General features: G+C 47.0%; 1 protein-coding gene across 1 annotated transcript; it reads right to left on the reverse strand.

Annotated features, from left to right (window-relative positions):
- Window positions 1-19,853: 19,853 nt before the first annotated feature.
- LOC101758994 (ribosome-inactivating protein) lies at window positions 19,854-20,831 on the reverse strand. Its single transcript, XM_004974965.3, has one exon. It carries the CDS (start codon window positions 20,770-20,772, stop codon window positions 19,996-19,998), a length of 777 nt encoding a protein of 258 aa, XP_004975022.1. The 5' UTR covers window positions 20,773-20,831; the 3' UTR covers window positions 19,854-19,995.
- Between the last annotated feature and the right edge of the window lie 201 nt (window positions 20,832-21,032).

Consider the following 21,032-nt stretch of genomic DNA (forward strand, 5'->3'; position numbering starts at 1 on the left):
AGAGGCATGTGTCTCTGCCTGTCCACCATGTGGAGGCATTGAATACGGCTCGTCAATAATAGATGGCTGTGTCTGAGTACCTGTAGCGTCATTAGGTGCAGGCCTAGTATTTTCTGCGAAAGATGAATTGCGGGTGAGACATAGAGCCGATATTGACAAAAAATCAAGTGAATTTCTTTTTACCTGCTCCAAATACATTAGATGTAGTGAAGGAATGGGAGTCCCGAGTGTCTGTTTGGGTGCCACCTTTAGTAGTAGAATATCATTAGGATAAATGTAGGTTACTTTAAATATCATAAAAATAGAAAATATGAATACTAAGGTAGGCCAATGATGTGAACTAATTACCATTGTCCATGACACAAGACGTTTGAGTCGGCTGGCTCGTATAATTGATTTTGTCACCAATAGGCCGTTTTGGTATTCCTGCCAATGGTTGCTTCAAACATTTGATTACGCCGGTTTAGGCATGAATTCCTAATTCCAGGAGTCACATGTTTGCTATGGATGGTGTGGTTTGCAGGGACCAGCGGGGGGGGGGGGGAGGGGGGTAACAACTCTAGGGGATTGCTCCACATCTGACTGGATGTAAACAGGCCTGCCGTTTACAAGGGGGATTTCCAACTCGTCCGATATTCTTGATGACATTTATCAGGAAGAGAGAATACCAGCTCTGGGTAAAGTGAGGACTTGGCATAGCAATAGAGTCAGGATGCAAATTTCTTGCCTGTTGTTCTTTGACCCTCTTTCTATAGTCACTCTTGGACTGTCTTGTTTTCTCCTTCTTCTCTTCTGGCGTCATAAATAATCTCTTTGCAGCATATGAATCATGTCGCCTCTTATTTATTATAGCCCTCTGACCAAGAGACATTGCCGCCCTCCGTGCCCTATCCCTACTATGCCTACGCTCGTTAGGTGAGAGATCATGATCATCCATAGAACATGGATCTAATCCAACACCTAAATAACGAGTTGCATTGATGTTTGGTTAATGTGTTTGGTGCATTAAGATGGCAACAATTGAGAATAACAAGATCTCTATTTGATTTGGCATATGAATCACACTGCCTCTTATTTATTAATGAGATGTTTTTATAAAAATATCTATTAAAGGAAGCAGTCATAATTAAGAATCACTAACTAATTAGCCGCCACGGGATTACCTGCTTCACCCACAGTACTGCTATAACTTTCAACGCAAACGTCCCCCATATCACCAAGAGTAGCATCATCATTGTGTAATGCGACGTTTGTATCTAAAAATGTTTTAGAGATTTAAATTCCTGAAATCAGGCATATCATATGATTATTAAGCACACGGTTATCTCCTTCACATAGAGGGCTGATACAACTCTGATCGCATAAATCTTCCATCTCACCAAGAGTAGCCTCATCATTGATTAAACCAGCATCTACATCTTCAAAAGATCATAAAAATAAAGCACCTTCTGAAACATTGATGTTTTTCCAAAACAACAAAAGTGTGTAGGCACACCTGATTCACCTGTCCCCACATGAAGTCTGTCTTTATTTTCTCCCAAATCTCCCCTACAGAGCCAGCCATCGTTTTTATCTGCCTCCATGTGTACACTGTCATCTACGTAAACTCCTAAGTGTCAATATTTTGTCATGAAAAAATAATGATGCAGAAGTGGAGTGAAACGAAGAACACAATAGTACCTTGGTGATGGTTTGGAATGTGCTGAATGACACCTTGTTCTCGTTTTCTCTTCTTACCCTCTCTATCACGTTCCTTAGGATCTACATGATGTGGGGTTTGCGCACCTTGATCATATTGAAATGGCATAATGAGTGACCACAGTACATCACGACCCAAATGTTCAATTGTATCCTCACCTTAGATTGTTATGTTTGTGAGTTCTTTAAAAGATTCCCTAGACCGCCTTGACCCTTCCATCAAAGCGATAGTCCCTGCACAAGACAAATGAAAGGCAAAACTGGATTTCATAAAATTGATGTTTACAATAACATTCAAGAAAGACAATGAAAAATTATTGCTAGTTAACCAATTTGCCTGTGCATCTCATGTAGTTTTTGCTAACTTCCTGGGAACTAATATACGTTATAGGGGTACAGGCCTGGTAAATTATACAAGGAACTATTCCTGCTCTAGCTTGGCAGGTCTTACATTACTGATAGGATTTCTTTATTTAAAATGTGATTGGATCAAGTTAACCACCCACATAGCATATACTTGTTAGTGTGCAGGTTATCTCAAAAGGTTTATTTTCTTGCCTGAGCAATGCATTCATATATTGATCTTTTATAGTTCCCTCAACAACAATTTCTATTTCTTGGCCACTTTTCTGCAAACATATGTTCTCAAAGCAGGCATCGGATAGACCTAAAATAAAGTTATTGTTGGTGCTAGAAATCGGCTGACCGAATCCCCAGCGTCTGACACACGACCCGGGAGAATCTACTTAACTCCTGTTCGGGTGATTGCCCTGGTGCGGTTCGCGCGGCGTGCCAGCCAATCTGACCTGTTGATTGGCAAGGAAAAAGACGTGTCAGGTCCCAGAGATTGCGATCGGCTAAGTTTCCGATCTCGAGAAAGCTTATCAGCGAATCGGCCGATTTGCAGTAATAAGAGAATTGGCTATGAAGCAACCGATTACCAAGCAACGTTTATGAACAATGCTACAGTAGCAACACTAGGAATAGATCTAGTCGGCTATGCGTAAAATAAGTAAATTAAACGGCGAAATACGAGAAAAGCCGAGATTGCCGATTCCTAGCTGGATAACTGGTGATAAAACTAGAACAACAGGTAAAACCTAGAATTCTAGTAAATATTGATAACTAGTGAATAAATCTAAACGAAACAACAGCGATGCGCCCGAAGTTAAAGCTTAGAATTTACTCGGTAAATGGAACTTACAAGATCGGCCGGAGGTCAAGTTGATGCAGCCCCGCCAACCCGTACGAACTCGTGAAAAAGAAGAAAGTATTTGGCGAAGTCGCCTGCTTGAAAGTAAGTACGAGGAAATAGTAGTTTGTTGTATTGAGTTGTTGATGATTACAGATCTACAAAAGTGGCTATTTATAGCCCCGTACAGAAGACTCCTTATCTGTCTAGAACTCTATCCCTAATTTAAATGGAAAACGAATGTTTACAAGTACGACTCGTACTAGGTCGATTATTATGCGCTTCATGGGCTGATTCCCTCTTCATCTTTATAATCCTTTCTAAGCCCATACCGGCCCAACTATTCCAACCTCCCAATCGGCCGATTTCCTCATCGGCAAGGGGTAACCGATCGGGAACCGGGCGCGTCCGATCCCAAACCCCAGGGATCAAGTGAGGCGGAATTCTAAAGATCCATCGGCCGATCCTGGACTGTAGCATCGGCCGATCCTAGACTGTAGCACCAACCAACCGATCTTTAACTGTAGCGCCATTCGGCCGATTTCCAACTGTCACCCCTGTATCTTGCTGTATCTTCCAATTTCTTCCTCTCCTGACGCCGATTTTATTCGTGTCGAAATCTGGCGTCAACACATGCCCCCCACTTTCGAAGTAAAACATAGTCTTTACTTCGAAATTCTTTTCAGCTTCCCTTCCAAAACAACCACAATGAAAATATCCTTCCGTTTCGCGGTCTTCAACCTGATGATTGCAATCTTTTTGAAACGGGCGCCCACGACAACCACTACTCCCGAAAAACTCGAAATGCCGGCGCGGTAAAAATTCCATTTTTACCCTTCCTCAGGCCCCCTTTAAATATCAGCACATCCCGCACTTCCCTTTCGAGCTCACGTCCTTCTTCCTCAGTGCACGAGCCTTCTTCTTCCTCCAGCATTTTTCCTTAGTTCCACAGCTTTCTGACACCGTCTTCCTGTCACTTTCCTTCCTCCCCCTCCAATGGCGGCACCTTCAGGCACCTCACCCGTGCGCGAAGCTCCAGAAATAGCGCCTTCGGCGGAGGCAGCGACAGTGGTGGCCCCATCGTCGGAAGAAGGAGCTCCATTAGCGAAAGTCGAAGCTTCTTCCGAGATCCCAATGGCGGCCTCATCCTCCGCAGCTGCACCGGCGATCCCGCCGACTACAAGGAACTTCATCCTAGAGGTCATCACCGAATCTTTCCTTTATCGGTAATACATTTACTTTAGATCTATTTCTTACTTTCGCACCCCCCTTTCCTTTTTTAGGCGGTTAGACATCGCATCACCATTCATCTTATGGGAAATCCCGGCCTTGTTTGCCTCGGACCCATGGGGAACCCAGATCAAACTGAGCTAATCAATTTGGAAACCCATAGGATCCCCTTCAAACAATCAACCATGGACCTGGATCACTGGTTGGGCACCTTTAGGTCTTGGCCGAATGAAACTCCCGGTTGGAGGGAATGGTACCAGCGAATAGCCGCACCCAAGAGGGTCCAATGGGATGAACTCAAAATCGGCCAATGCATCAACTTATCCCTGTCCCAAATGGAGCGGAATGAACCATTAGTGATGACAGCCTCTTACTTTTGGTCTGATGCTCTTAATGCATTCTTGTTCGGACACGGACCTATGACCCCCACACTGGCCGATGTGGTTTTGCTGACCGGCCTGGACATTTCCTCCCCGGACACCCCTTTCCGCTTTTTAACCACAACATCACATCGACTGGACACGAGGGGAATCGGCGGGTGGAAAGGCTTTATTAGATGTAACAAAAGGGCCAGATCTGTTGAAAACAGAGAACACACGGCCTTCCTAATGATGTGGTTGGAGAAGCACTTCTTCTGCGGGAGAGCAGCTGGCCCATCAACCAACACCCAAGCTTTAGCCGAAGCATTATCAGTAGGGACTCATGTTCCTCTTGGAAAACACTTACTAGGGCAGCATACCACATGCTTCACCAAATCGGCATCAAACTATCCAAAGGGGAGCCGATTGGAAATCCAGGTAGACCCTGGTGGTTCATTAACTTATGGCTGAACCTGTACATGAGCAAGATCTCTCAGCAGAGGGTGGAACACATGACGTTCCCCAGCATCGAATCGGCAGAGGATCCCACTGTCCGACGCCGATGCACATCTTTCGGCGAAGCGGCATCGGTCTTCCCCGGTTGTCTGTACTCTGCTACCAAAGCGGCCGAGTACTTCCGGTGTTTTTATAACGGTTTTAATGAAGATGCAACCGTCTGGTTGCCTTATCGGTGAGATGACCCAATCTTTGAGCTCCCTTCTTGCTTCAACTCAACTACCGGCCGATTCGACGAAGACCTCACAGATGAGTTAATCAAACCGGGAATCCTGCCGGCCAACTTCTTCTCAGGGAAAGATGCTCCTACGTATGAGTTTTACAATCCCTCTGCTGCAGCGCGTCAATTCGGCATGGGTCAGCTGCCGATTCAAGCGTACTTCGCTGGCCGAGCTAAGTTCAGAGATGAGCTCACAAAAGGTCTTGACTATAGTCGGCTGCAGGATTGGGTCCTTGACTCCAGCACCATTGACCTGAAGGACTGGATAGTAGCTCCCTTCGCCGTCCAACCATTCAAGCTTTGGTGAGCCGAATGGAAACAATACCTGTTCTGCAACTCCGCGTCGACATACTGCAATCTCCTGGATCCGACCAACATCGACCCGAACGCTGAGGTATTTTTTCCTAACCGATTTTCACTCCTTTATCAATGCGGTTGAATACACATACTAACATCTTGCTATTGCTTCAGTCTGAGAACCGTGTCCCCCCAACACGCAGCCAGAGTGGTCGGCCGATAGAAGACCATCATCCATACACCATCTTTCCCCTTATCGGCTTCGATGCCCCTTCCGTGGATGTAATCGCTGGCCGATCGAAGCAGGCGCAGAAGAAAGTTACCAAGAAGACCAGTCGCCGAGTTCGAGCTCGTATAGAATTGGCTGATCCTCCTGCGATCATATCGGCAGAAACTTCGGCCGCACTGCCTCTTCAAGCTGCCAGAGCAGTAGATACTCAAGTCGTCACACAAGCTGGGGCAGCCGCTGCATCATTACTGTTGGAGGCCATGCAGGTAAACTCATTGCCCAACCCTTCCGATTGATATCCCTGCACGGACTCCTCTTATCTTAGACTGCACGGATCACTTCCATGGACCCACCACAATCGGCAGCAACCCAATCGGTTATCGACGCACCTTCGCTTCCATCCGCCGAGGTATAACACTCTTCAACTGATTTTCCTAGCATTTGGATAATGTTCTCATTCAATCCTTTGACACAGGTCACCGGTACGTTAAACGCCCCTCTTAACCAACCAACGGTCATCTCCTGGGAAGCTGGTCCGAGCACAGCACCAATCATCATAGAGTCTTCTTCTTCTGGTGAACCAATGGCACCAGCCCCTGAATCGAGAATAACGACTCCCCAAATGCAGCTTGAGGAAATCCGATTCAAGGAGGTAAGAGACTTTTCACCCTTACTTAGCTGATTTGCTATCACCATCGGCTGATTTGTTTTTCTTCTTGACTTATTATTTCCAGGAACAGGATACCCCCAACAACAGTCTCTTCTCATTTGCGGTCGCACTCTCTGACGACGAGGAAGTCGCCTCTCGCCAAGTCACTTTGAGCTCCGTCCCTGATGACGTCCGCGCCAAACTAACCAGCATCCGATCCCTTCTTCAAGAAGACATCGGCCGATTGGTAGAAGACGCCTCGCCGATTCGGCAGCTCTTCGGTGATGTCAGCGGGCGGGTACCAGAAGAAGCGGAGGAAGCCTTGGCGCCGGCCGCGTATATCGAGTCGATGAGGATCCCGGTTTTCAGGGCCCTGCGTCACATGGCCGATCGCGCCAAGTTGGCCAAGACTCGTGAAGAAGAAGATACATACAAGCGTCAGGCCCAAGAGGTGCACCAACGAATTCATTTTCTTGAAGACTCTCGCCCAGGGATCGTCGGCACGATAGATCGCCTCAAACGCCGAAGGGCAGAGCTTGCCAAGGAGATGGAACAGGTGACCAAAGCAATAAATGCCGAAGAGAAGAGGCTCCAAGAACTCCCTTCCGTCATCGCCGATCTAAAATGGGAGAGGCAGCATCTGGCCCACGAAGCCCTTAAACTCCACCGCAATGTGTCAGAAGTCCCCGGATCGGCGGATGATGACCAACGGGTCCTGGACTCTGCCGATCAGATCCGGCGTCGAGCGATTGTGGCTATCGATGCCCTTCTGGGTAACCTGTAAAAGTACTGGTCATTTTGTATGAACTTTTAATGACCGCTTTGACCGTCCTTCGCGAAGCCTCTTTTATTTCTTGCCTTTCTCACTTCCGACGGGACACGTCTTACCAAATATCTACGCCTCCTTTTCTTATAAATGCCGGCCTAGACCCCCGTTCCGAGAGTACCAGTTTAGCTCGGCTTCATTTTCCCAACCTGCTTTCGTCGGTGCGATTTTCAGTCATGTCTTCTTCATCTTCTTCCTCTTCCTTTGTTAACTAGGTGAAAGTTTTGCCTTGACCCTTCTTCTCAGTTTAACTCTTATGAAGGGAATCACCTTTTTGATCGTCATTTTCTTCAGCCACGACGCCTTAGCCCTGAACTCGAACACGCCATTGAACTCATGCACTCCGATGAACCGTTGTCACAAGAGGACAAGGACTTAATCAGGGCTCATCGTGACGAACTCCAAGAGCTTGTTCCTGCCGACATCCGACGGATCTGGGATTCTCTGGACGGCAACATCTGCCGGCGACCTCAAGCCGACAGAAGTCATCTGCTTCCTCGACAAGTCGTCCTTGAAGATGCAGCAGCAGGAACATCGCGCCCGTCAATGGACCGGAGCCACCCTCTCCCCCGTCAAGTTGAAGCGGAAGTTGCGATGAAAGAGATAGAAGAAGAATATATCCGTCTTATGATAGAACTCGGTCGGGCTGAGAGAGAGCGTAAGAAAAAGTGTAGTTAATTATTTTTTGTTCTAAGGGCGACTTGTACCTTGTCGGCCGTGTAACCCGCCATCCGTACCGAATGAATACATCGGCCGATTTGGACGATCACATGTTTTCTCTAGACAAACCCTTGTATATCGGTTGTGTGCTATTCATTGTGGTCGATCCTTTATGCTCCGACCCATATACTAGGGTAGTACCTTTTCAAGTACCTTCCGTTCAGAGCCCTAGTAAACTCTTCTCCTTCGATTGTTTCCAAAATATAAGCGTTTCCTGGAGCACGTCTGCCGATTTTATACGGCCCTTCCTATGTAGGGGACCATTTTCTGAATTTAGGATCTTTTGACCCAATCGGCAACACTAACTTCCAAACCAGGTCCCCTGGAGAGAATTGTTTGACTTTGACCTTCTTATCATACCATTTGGCCACTTTCTTCTAGTTTTCCTCAATGCTTATCAAAGCTCTCAATCGTTGGCCAGCCAAGTCATCAAGTTCCCTTTTCATGAGTGATGAGTAGTCATCGGCCGTTAACTGGTCCTGGAGCGAAATGCGTCTCGACCCCGCCCTTGATTCCCACGGTAGTACTGCATCATGACCGTACACCAACTGATAAGGGGATAACTTGGTGGCCCCATGACAAGCCATCCTGTATGCCCATAGGGCTTCAGTTAGACATAGATGCCATTTTTTCAGCTGCTCCTCTATCTTCCTCTTGATTAACTTAATTATCCCCTTGTTGGAGGATTCAGCCTGACCGTTAGCTTGGGCATAATATGGAGAGGAGTTTAACAATTTGATTCCCATATCGGCCGTGAACTCCTCGAATTCTCCTGATGTGAACATTGTCCCTTGATCAGTTGTGATGGTCTGGGGAATGCCGAATCGGTAGACGATATGGTCCCTTACGAAGTCGACCATGGCAGCCGATGTTACGGCTCTTAACGGAATTGCTTCCACCCATTTGGTAAAGTAATCAGTGGCCACCAGAATGAACTTGTGCCCTTTGCTTGATGGGGGATAAATTTGGCCGATGAGGTCTATCCCCCATCCTCTGAACGGTCACGGTTTGATAATGGGATTCATGGCCGACGCGAGCGCACGTTGGACATTCCCGAATTTCTGACAATCCTGGCATCCCTTATAATATTTGAAGCAATCTTCGAGAATCGTTGGCCAGTAATACCCATTATTCCTGATCATCTATTTCATCTTATGAGCCGACTGGTGGGCTCCACACACTCCTTCATGGATTTCTCCCATCAGAGTCTTAGCCTCCTCTGTTCCCAGACACTTGAGTAGGACACCGTCAATTGTTCGGTAGAACAAATCATCTTCCATTAGTACGTATTTGGTAGCATGGAAACACACCCGCCGATCCACTTTCCTAGATGGATCTTTCAGGTAATCGGCAATTTCTTTTCGCCAATCATCGGCCGCGAGCTCCAGGGCCATAGCGCCTTGAATCGGCCGATACCCAGACGCGTGTTGGGCGAGCTTGTTGGCATCCTCGTTGTGATTCCTTGGGATATGTTTAATAACTGCCGATTTAAATTCTTTTAGAAGCTGCAGGCAATCTTTGTAATAAATCCTCAACACATCATCCTTGCATTCGGACTTCCCTGTTAATTGATCCACAATAAGCATGGAATCTCCAAAAATTTCAACAGAATCGGCCTTGACTTCTCTTAGTAATTGTAATCCCTTCAATACAGCTCGGTATTCTGCTTGATTGTTAGTGGCGGTCGCTTCTATCGGCAGAGAAAAATCATAGCTTGCCCCCCGAGGCGATATGAGGACGATGCCGATTCCTGATCCGACCCCACATGATGATCCATCAAAGTACAAAGTCCAAGGTACCGGTTCCACGAAGGTAGTCTCTGGTTCGCAGTGTTGGGCGACGAAATCGGCCATGACCTGACCCTTGACGGCTTTCGCCGATTCATACCGAAGGTCAAACTCTGACAAAGCTAAGATCCATTTGCCGATTCGTCCTTTCAAAATTGGCAGTGACAGCATGTATTTTACCATGTCGTCTTTGCATACGACCACACATTCCGCCGACAGCAAATAGTGCCTGAGTTTGGTGCATGAGAAGTAAAGGCATAGGCACAACCGCTCTACTGGAGGATACCTTGTTTCAGTGTCCAAGAGTCTTCTACTGATATAATAAATTACTCTTTCCTTTCCTTCGAACTCCTAGACCAGAGCCGACCCAATAGCTTTTTCATCGGCTGATAAATATAATTTAAACGGCTTACCAGTTTGAGGAGGGACCAATACCGGTGGTGAGACCAAGTACTGCTTGATATCTTCCAGTGCCTTGCGTTGCTCTTCTCCCCATATGAACTCCTGGTCGGGCTTCAACTTTAATAATGGTGTGAAGGTTTAGATTCGCCCAGACAGATTAGATATGAATCTTCTAATGAAATTCACCTTGCCGATTAAAGACTGCAATTCAGTTTTATTCTGCGGGGCCACGACTTTATTGATAGCCGCTATAGTCTTCCGATTGATTTCTATTCCCCGCTCATGCACCGTGAATCCTAAGAACTGTCCGGCGGACACGCCGAAGGCACATTTATTCGGGTTCATCTTCAGCCCATGTTTCTTAGTGCATTCCAGCACTTTTCGCAAATCGGCCAGATGCTCTTCGTGTCCTTTGGACTTGACTACGACGTCGTCGATGTAGATTTCTACCAGTATGCCGATGAGTTTGTGAAATATGTAGTTCATGGCTCTCTGATACGTGGCGCCGGCATTTTTTAAGCCAAAAGTCATCACCGCCCACTCGAATAAACCAAGGTGGCCTGGGCATCTGAAGGCTGTTTTGGGTATGTCTTCTTCGGCCATAAGTATTTGATTGTACCCAGCGTTTTCGTCCATGAAGCTAATAACCTTGTGTCCCGCGGCAGCATCTATCAGCACATCGGCCATCGGCATGGGGTATCCGTCCATTGGTGTGGCCTGATTAAGATTCCTGAAATCAACGCACACGCGTAGCTTTTCGTTCTTCTTGTATACTGGTACAATGTTGGAGATCCACTCGGCATAACGACATTGCCGAATAAATTTTGCTTCGATTAGCCGAGTCATTTCGGCTTTTATGTCTGGTAGAATTTTAGGATTGCACCGCCGTGCAGGCTGTTGATACGGCCGATATCCTGGTTTTATGGGTAGCCGATGTTCAACAATAGATCGATCTAATCCGGGCATCTCATGATACTCCCAAGCAAAACAATCCTTAAATTCTCTTAACAAACTTGTCAGTTTACATTTGTATTCTGGATCTAAATTTGCACTAATATAAGTCGGCCTTGGTTTGGTGCCATCGCCTAAGTCTATCATTTCTAATGAATCGGCCGACGTGAACCCGTGCCCTAGCTTCCCATCTTCTCGGGCGAACTGATCCATTTAATCTGAGTCTTCGGAGCCGACTGCTCGGATTGGCTGTAGGTCAAAATCGGACACCTTCAAGAAGTCAGTATCCCATACTCTACCGGATATGCACTTGACGGTTTCGCAGCTCCACTGCTGCGTGTCGGCTGCCGCGATGCTGTATGCGGAGTCGGTGTTGACCACCTCGATGTTGTCGTCAACCCATTGTACAAGACATTGATGCATTGTCAATGGGATGCAGCAATTTGCAGTATCCAGTCTCGGCCGAGTAGCATGTTGTAGGATCCCTTGCCATTAATAATAAAGAAAGTAGTAGGAAGGGTCTTACTGCCGATGGTGAGGTCGACGCAGAGGGCGCCGCGAGCGGGGGATACGTTGCCCTCAAAGTCCTTGAGCATCATGTCTGTCTTGTTCAAGTCATCATCGCCTTTCCCAAGCTTCCAGAGCACGGCATATGGCATGATGTTGACTGCAGCTCCTCCGTCTACCATTAATCTGGTGAGGGGTCGGCCGTTGACATGCCCTTTAAGGAACAATGCTTTCAGGTGTTGGCGTTTGTCGTCTTCGGGCTTCTCGAATGTGGCTGTCATTGGCTCCAAAGCCAATTGTGCCATCTGTTCTTCTATCGCCGATATATCCTGTCGGTCGGCAGGAGTCATAAATTCCATCGGCAGTATGAAAACCATGCCGATGTCGGCTGCCGATTCATCGCCTGCCGATTCGTCACCTCCTCTGTCGTTTCTTTTAGGGCGCCATACCTGAGACCTGCCTTCCCTCTTGTCCGTCGTGTACTGTTGTTCTTCCTCCTGCTGTTCCCACTGGCGGAGACGCTGGATTCTTCATTTTTGAGACTTGGTCAATCCATCGGGACACCACCTGGGGTTCACTGGTTTGGTTCGTGGCCTGGCGCGTTACCATTCCGATTCGCGTCCTAAAGGGTCCTCGTCTGACACTCGAGCATCGGCCATCTCTTTAAGTCGACTGTGAATGCTGGCCCTATTTTCCAGCCGGTCATGTCGATCAAATCTGCCCCCCGGCCTATCATGGCGCTTGCCTTCCGACCGGTCATATCGGTCACTTCTGCCCCCCAGCCGATCACGCACGGGAGGGCGCCGTTCGTCTTGGTCGCGCCAGTTCCTGCTGGTCGGCTCTGGTCTCCCGTCTCTGGAGCGAGACCTGTTGAACGGCCGATTGTTACGATACGGGCCATTGCACTCTGGGCAATTATCGGCCGAAGGTAACCTGAGGTTGCTTTCCCAACAGTGGATGAAGAACGGGCATCTCTAGTGATCTTCATGTCGCCGCATCGCTTCTTCCCGGGATCTTGAGCGCTCATGTTGCCGCTGATATTTGTGGAGCAGAAATTGGGAAGTAATGCGTGGCTCACCTGATCCGCTGTCGTCGTCTTCCATCCGCCGCTTCCCCTTGATGTCTTCGGGCGCCGCTTGATTTCTGGGATCTACGGCACCACTCTTTTTAGCCGATTCGGACGTTAGCACCTTTGTTTGGAGCGAGTTCGTTCCCGTGTCAACCATGTTGGTGGGGAAGGGGTGCTGATCGATCTTCATTGGCTTGGCTGGTTTTGTTGGTACTTCAAATTTAAGTCTACCCTGCTCAATAGCCGTTTGTATCTGCTGCCAGAAGATTTTGCACTCATTAGTGTCATGGGAGGTAGCGTTGTGCCATTTTTAATATTTCATCTTCTTCAGTTGTTCGGCAGAAGGTATCGTATGGTATGGCGAGAGCTTAATCTGTCCTTCCTGGAGTAGGAGATCGAAGATTTTATCGGCCTTCGACGTGTCAAAGCCGAACGTTTCTGGCTCCTTCTTGCCGAACGGGCATGATATCGGCTTCTTTCCCTTAACCCATTCCGCAAGATCGACTTCTGCATCTTCTTCGGCTTCAACCTCTTCTAAGTATGCCACCTTCTTCTGGAAGTTCCTCCGTGGATCGAAAGAACGTACCTCCTGTCCAGACAATCGGTGGACGATTTGGCTTAAGCTCTCAAACTCCTGTGAGGCGTATTTTTCTTTGATGTGAGGCAAGAGACCTTGAAAGGCTATATCAGCCAGCTGTGCATCGTTTAGAGCCAAAGAATAGCATTTGTTTCTGATTTCCCGAAACCTCTGTACATATGAGGATATCGGCTCGTCGCTTCTCTGCTTGAGGCTGGTCAAATCAGACAGCTTCATCTCATGTACCCCGGCGTAGAAGTATTTATGAAACTGCCTCTCCAAATCGGCCCATGTAATAATCGAGTTGGGCGGTAATGTCGTGAACCACTGGAAGGCCAACCCAGACAAAGACGACGAGAAGAGCCGCACCCGTAGAGCGTCTTGCACCGCTGCCTCTCCGCATTGGATGATGAATCTGTTCACGTATTCTACGGTTGAAGTGTCGTCCATCCCCGAGAACTTGGTGAAGTCAGGAACTTTATACCGATGGGGAAACGGTAGTAGGTCGTACGTAGACGGGTACGGTGTCCTGTAAGTGTAAGTCTATACCTTCGGCTTCAAGCCGAATTGTTCCTGAATCACTTCTGCTATACGTGCCGACCAGTCTGGCTGTTGCTGGTAAACTGTTGGCTGAGGGACTGGCACGTGCTGGTATATCGGAGGCGGGATGGCTTGATGCTGAGTGAAAGTATGTGGCATCTGATGTGTTATAGCCGGCTGTGTATTCAGGGCCGGCTGTGTATTCAGGATCGGCTGTTTGAATGAGCCACTCGTTTCATCATATAGTACGAGCTCTGCTGCTTTGCTCATCTCTGGTGCGACAGGCTGGTATGACGGCATAGTTGGTCGAGTGGCTGCCTGGAAAGACGCCTGGAATTGGGGACTTCCCCTGACTGGCCGATTGACCCGGAACGGCCGTAGCTGATGGTGCCCCCCAAGGCGCTGGATTAACCGGAGGGAACTGCGCAGAGGACCGCTGAATGGGGTGTGGCTGGAGGTGTTGTGTGCCAGTATACCCCATAGAGATTGATGATGAGGAAGCGCCTGAACCCCCAACTGGAAATTGGATCGGCTGAGAAGCCGAATTCAGATAACTCCTGTTTGGTGGAATCGGCGGAGCATATGCTGGTCCCTTGTACCCTTGAGATACCCCGCTAGCCAAGGAGCTGATGACGGCATTGTACACCGTATTTGCAAGCACCGGGGATTGATCAATGAAGGCTTGATAAACGGACTACTGGACCATCTCGGACATCTTGTTCGAGTCCTCGGTGATTGTGATCTGGCGGGGAGTTGGAAACGGAGACTTTTTGATAGTCTCCCCGCTCCTGGTGCGACTGAAGGATTGCAGGCAAGCCTTCCGGTAGTACGCCGTCTGCTTCTCTAGTTCTTCCTTCTGGTCGTCCGTGAGATCTGCCTCTATCACTTCGATGATGTTATCTTTGAAGACTTCAGCAGCTTTCGACATGGTGGCGGTTGTATTGGTCCCACCAAGCGTGCCAAAAGTGTGTTGGCGCTAGAAATCGGCTGACCGAATCCCCAGCGTCTGACACACGACCCGGGAGAATCTGCTTAACTCCTGTTCGGGTGATTGCCCTGGTGCGGTTCGCGCGGCGTGCCAGCCAATCTGACCTGTTGATTGGCAAGGAAAAAGACGTGTCAGGTCCCAGAGATTGCGATCGGCTAAGTTTCCGATCTCGAGAAAGCTTATCAGCGAATCGGCCGATTTGCAGTAATAAGAGAATCGGCTATGAAGCAACCGATTACCAAGCAACGTTTATGAACAACGCTACAGTAGCAACACTAGGAACAGATCTAGTCGGCTATGCGTAAAATAAGTAAATTAAACGACGAAATACGAGAAAAGCCGAGATTGCCGATTCCTAGCTGGATAACTGGTGATAAAACTAGAACAACAGGTAAAACCTAGAATTCTAGTAAATATTGATAACTAGTGAATAAATCTAAACGAAACAACAGCGATGCGCCCGAAGTTAAAGCTTAGAATTTACTCGGTAAACGGAACTTACAAGATTGGCCGGAGGTCAAGTTGATGCAGCCCCGCCAACCCGTACGAACTCGTGAAAAAGAAGAAAGTATTTGGCGAAGTCGCCTGCTTGAAAGTAAGTACGAGGAAATAGTAGTTTGTTGTATTGAGTTGTTGATGATTACAGATCTACAAAAGTGGCTATTTATAGCCCCGTACAAACGACTCCTTATCTGTCTAGAACTCTATCCCTAATTTAAATGGAAAACGAATGTTTACAAGTACGACTCGTACTAGGTCGATTATTATGCGCTTCATGGGCTGATTCCCTCTTCATCTTTATAATCCTTTCTAAGCCCATACCGGCCCAACTATTCCAACCTCCCAATCGGCCGATTTCCTCATCGGCAAGGGGTAACCGATTGGGAACTGGGCGCGTCCGATCCCAAACCCCAGGGGTCAAGTGAGGCGGAATTCTAAAGATCCATCAGCCGATCCTGGACTGTAGCATCGGCCGATCCTGGACTGTAGCACCAACCAACCGATCTTTAACTGTAGCGCCATTCGGCCGATTTCCAACTGTCACCCCTGTATCTTGCTGTATCTTCCAATTTCTTCCTCTCCTGACGCCGATTTTATTCGTGTCGAAATCTAGCTTCAACAGTTATCTCGCCAGATTGCTGCTTTATTGCAAGTTACATGATCCATCTTTTCCCCTTGGCACTGAGGTTGATGGCACCTTATAGTATATAGTCCTTCTATTGTGTTATGTTCCAATCCTGTATTCTTTTTTTTCGAGGAATGTCCAATCCTGTATTCTATTGACATTCAGCTATGATAACTCTTTTGCTGATTATAAATCGATTTGCTTGGCTAATGCAGGGAGGATCACCAAAATTGTATAGTTAACAACTACAGTTAAATGCCATAGATACTCCAACTGCTAAAGAAAGAAATACCTTTTCAGTTTTCTGCTTGTAGAAAGCTTGTTTTGCAAAAGGGCACAATAATATTATCCTCAGCAGCTCTTGTAATATGTAAGACAGTCCACAACCAATAATCTGTAAGAAATTATGTGACCACCTAGGCAACACAATTATGATTTGATACCTCACAAATGAAAGTTTGCAACTAAACCCAAGATAGCTTGTCTTGGAAATTCATACATACTATAGAACCACACTACTATGCATGTGGTGGCCAGTCTTGTGAGTACCTTTGACCATATCATTGCCAAATCTAGAAATTTACAGAGGCAACCATATTTACAGATTGTGTACTAACTTGTAAGTTACCCAAGGGAACAAATCATACAAATAGATAAAGGATGACACTTGATAAGATGCATTTCAATTTCTGGTTGAGTAATGGAAGGAAAGAATCATTTCTAATGGAAGGAAAGAATCATTTCCAGTCTCATGGTCAACAAACCTATGCACCTTTATATACTGAAAGAAACTAAAAAGAAACTCGAATTGGTGACTTTTGAAGTCCAGAATGCCAGAGAAGGGAAGAAAAAGGAGACAGCAGTGAGTAAAACATATGGCACCAAAAGTGTTTGTATATGAGGACGGAGATGGGCTACAGTTCTAAGAAACTCTCTTGATGCCTGTTTCTTCTGTATAGGAAAAGATGTGTGGTCACTTTTCCTAATCTGCAAGAAGCAAAAAATAAAATAATATTAGAACACAAGAAAATAAGCAACATCTGACCATACCAAACAAAGAGATCAACAAGAATCGCTGAAATGAGCACTGAATATGATTATATCAATGTGGTGTGGCCCAGATCAGTTTGCCCTGAGTACAAATGATTGAACTGTATCACCTGAAGGGTAGTAGAAGATTATATGTGACAGTCCACAGGCTCTAGGAGAAATTCAAGCATAGATAGTGGGCTGTCACTTTCTAATGGATGAAATTCGCCAACCTTGTATATTCTGTATTTTTGGCCCATCAGATAATAGTTCATAATAATGATTGGATAAATGTAGTTTTTGTTGGAAACTGGTCCATGTATTATTTGAGATCAGTTAAATCGACTGGCTGACCCCTTTGTAGGCTGGTGCGGTTCAAAATGAATCAGGCATACAGCACATTTCATTTTTCATTCAAATAGTGCTGTACAACAGATCCTTATGTGGAGCAACAAACCGTCATGATTCCAGATATCGATGGACATTGCTAGCATACAACACAAACTTGAATCATCTAGTTCAAAGTACTGCAAAAAATGTCTATAAGACAAAAATAAATCAAGTCATCACTTGGGCTTAGTAATGGCTGGTTGGACCATTGGACAAGATATTATAGGTCCCATATGGAGGAATGATTATAGTCTTATAGGCATCGAACAATAGAAAGTACTGGCAGAGACTCTCAACAGCAATTAATGGGCGAAATATTCCTAGTTGTACTCCCAAAACCTCTGATAAACTACAAATTGATAAACTAATTCTTGAAGATAAGGTCAGATTAACTTAGACTGCAAATTATTTAGCACATGATTCGCTACAGTTAGCACATTGACTGTAACAGTCTAATGATAATGACTATAATCTCTGCATGCAAGAGTGCATTGGACTTCATCAAGAAAATTTTAGTGCATGAGTTTGCTTAACACTAAAACTTAACAATCTTGATTTTTTAACATTGTATGGACTCATAAACACAAGGACAAAATCTTGCACTTACGCACCAACACAGAGAATTTAAGTGAACGCAGGAGAAAGAGATGTATTAAAGGTCTGCGGTAGACTGGTAGTGAAACATCTACTCATTCATTAATTCCATGTTTAACTGATGCTTTTCATTAGCTACAGAACATCTCTGTTTTACAATCTTAGTTATCCGGCAGCAAGCTGGTAGCCTCTGCTTTTGGAAAAGAAAATCCCAGAAAACAGAGAGACATAATGTAATGTCATACCTCTACATCCGTGACAATAGTTCAATCTGAAAGAATGGCATGTATCCTTCCCATGACCTGAAATGCAGAGAATGATTTGACTGAGAAAAGATAAACAAAATCACATGATACTTCAGCTACACCTGCCACAAAACATACTGCTAGCACTGAATCTGGTTCCAATAAACTCCATTGAAGATTTGTGCCACTATGCTCGCTGAAAAAATGAATTGCAGAAACCAAGCAATATTGTAGCAGTGGAGTAGTGTGTGTGAGATACATCAGGCTCTCGACATGCTTCAATACAGCTTTCCACTTTTTTTTAGAGAGCACAGAAGCACAGAAATTAGCGTACTAAGCACCATCAAGAATCTACAAACAAAAGTAGCTGAAGTATCGGAACAACAATGCATGGTACAAAATGGCAGCCAGGAAAACTTCGGAAGCACGCACTTTAAGCAAAGACAGGGAAGGTCAAAATACATTTACGCTACAATTGAAATTAATTAAAATATCTAGCTGGAAAAGTAATCAAAAGAACCCGTTTGTTCTGTGATAATGCTGCATTTACTAAACTTACATGCCCAGTTGCCCACCAAACTCTGTAGTAATACACCGAGGCCTTGGCCTGACACCAAACTCTGTAGTCAAATTAATATGGTGGATACATGCTCCTGTCAAATTAATATGGTGGATATATGCTCCTGTCAAATTAATATGGTGGATACATGCTCCTGTCTTCACTGCAAAGAAATTGGCATTACCATCTCAGTACAAGCCTGTTTTAACCAAGAATGAAGCATAGTAAAGGATGGGCTCTCTTTTTGCAATGCATGTGATTTTCCTGCATAATGCAAGAGAAAAAACATTTGCAACTTTGACTCAAGTCTATGTGTACAACAAACAAGGAGATAATCATGCAATCTGGATGATTTCTCTAAAGCATTCAGTTTCTGAAATTCAATTGAAGCATTTCTTGCAAATACATAGAACCTGGCTTGTTGGCACCGTGTCCCCGACGAAGGCGTGATGTCTGGGAATAGTGATGGGCAACTACGGCGAGGAGAGGAGGAGGGCGGGCTAGCGGCGCTGGCTGTGCAGGGAGACCGTGCCGAAGAGGAGTGCGGGCGGGCGGCGCTGGCTGCGCAGGGCGACGGAGGAGAGGAGGAGGAGGGCGAGCGAGGCCGGCTGCGCAGGGAGACCTAGTCGAGGAGAGGAAAATGGCGGGTGGTGGCAGCGGCTGCAGCGAAGCAGGCCGAGCGAGCAGAGGTCAGGCGGATTGCAGGCGGCGGCGGCGTTGTGGGCCAAGCGAGTAGAGGTCAGGCGGATTGTAGGCGGCGGTGGTGTTGCAGGCCGAGCAAGCCGAGGTGATGCGGATTGCGGGCGGCGGTGGCGATGCAGGGTGAGGGAGGAGGAGTAGGAGAGCGAGGGGAACATCGGATGGCGGAGCGTGAAGCGCGGGGCTGGAGGAGCAGCAGCGTACGACGCGCGCGGTGGGCATCGAAGCGCGTTCCATCGGAGGGCGGACCGGGTTGCGCGGAGGACGCGAGAGCCAGCGGACGGGTGAACCGAGCGGAGGACAGACGACGTATGAAGTTTTTTCTTCTGTTTGGTTTTTTTTTAGAGTAAAGATTTGATTTTTTTAGAGTAGAGATACTAGCCTCATGCACTGGCCTATCCAGCTAGCCTTGAGCTGGCTTAGCTTAGATTCTAAGCCTGCCTCGCATAGCAAGAACGACTAAACACACACTATATACATTACACAAGCACATACACGCATGCATCTAATAACATGTATGTAAATTAATACAATAACAGCACAGATGCAGCAGCAAAGTCACGTAATCCATCGGCGCTCGCTTAGATCTACTAGCTCTAGCTGGTTTCATCCTTGACGAGAGCAACGATCCTGGCCGCGTCGTTTTTATCCTTGACGCCTATCTTCTCCAGCTCCGGGAACTTGGCCTCGGGGTCGACGGCCCACGTCAGGACAGCCTTGGAGATCCTATCCCACTTATTCACCTGCTTCCCGTCCATCTCCGTTATCTTCGCCACCGCGGTGTTGAACTCCCTGTCCACGGTGCCGTACACGGTGTGGAACCGTACCCCCTCGCACACCATGATCACCAGCTTCACAAGCATGCTCTTGGGCAGCGCGTAAGGGTCAGCCTGATGAGCGCCCAGCCTCTGCTGATGCTCCTCCAGCGCCGTGGTGGTGTCATGTTTCGCCAGGACGTCGACGGCGGCGGTCATCCCGGCGCGGCCCAGCGCGACGGTCTCCAGCCCCTTTTGGCCGACCAGGTCCTGGTACCGGCCGCCGAAGCCGAGCCAGTTGGAGTTGGGGATGAGGTGGGTGTTGTGCTCGTTGTTGAACTCCCACCACAGGCCCGCCGGACCCGGGGTCTTGAAGCCGACGAGGTAGAGGTTGTCGACGCGCACGGCGAGCGTGAGGGAGCTCGTCCTGGTGCGGAGGACGACGTGGAACCAGAGCCTGGGGACCCTCTGCTCTGGCGGCAGCACGGGCTGCACGACCTTGGGACGACGGTCGCTGCAATACTTGATCACGTTCTGCCGGACTATGCGGATGAAGTCGCCGTAGTTGTCAGTCTGCACGATGAAGGAATCCGTGAACACTGGTGTTGGCGCCTCCATTCTTCTCCTTCTTCTTCGTCACGATGATGAATTGATGTGGAATGTGAAGAGGCGTTGCTGGCTAGTCTTGTGAATTGCGATATGATAAACGTACCCATGTTTATATAAGGAGACTTGGGTACGTTGGTAATTTCCTTAAACACACAGGGTTCACTCTGTGATGGGGAATTAGTTGAAAATTTGACAAATATCATAAGAAATTAATTAGTTTCATGTGTCACCTCTCACCATGGAAATGGTTGCTATTATATTCTCCTTAT

This window comes from Setaria italica, chromosome VII, assembly GCF_000263155.2.
Source record: "Setaria italica strain Yugu1 chromosome VII, Setaria_italica_v2.0, whole genome shotgun sequence".
Classification (NCBI taxonomy): Eukaryota; Viridiplantae; Streptophyta; class Magnoliopsida; order Poales; family Poaceae; genus Setaria; species Setaria italica.

Bases quoted from the DNA above. Each gene is read 5' to 3' on its own strand.
- LOC101758994 (XM_004974965.3), bottom strand. From the start codon at position 20,772: ATGGAGGCGCCAACACCAGTGTTCACGGATTCCTTCATCGTGCAGACT.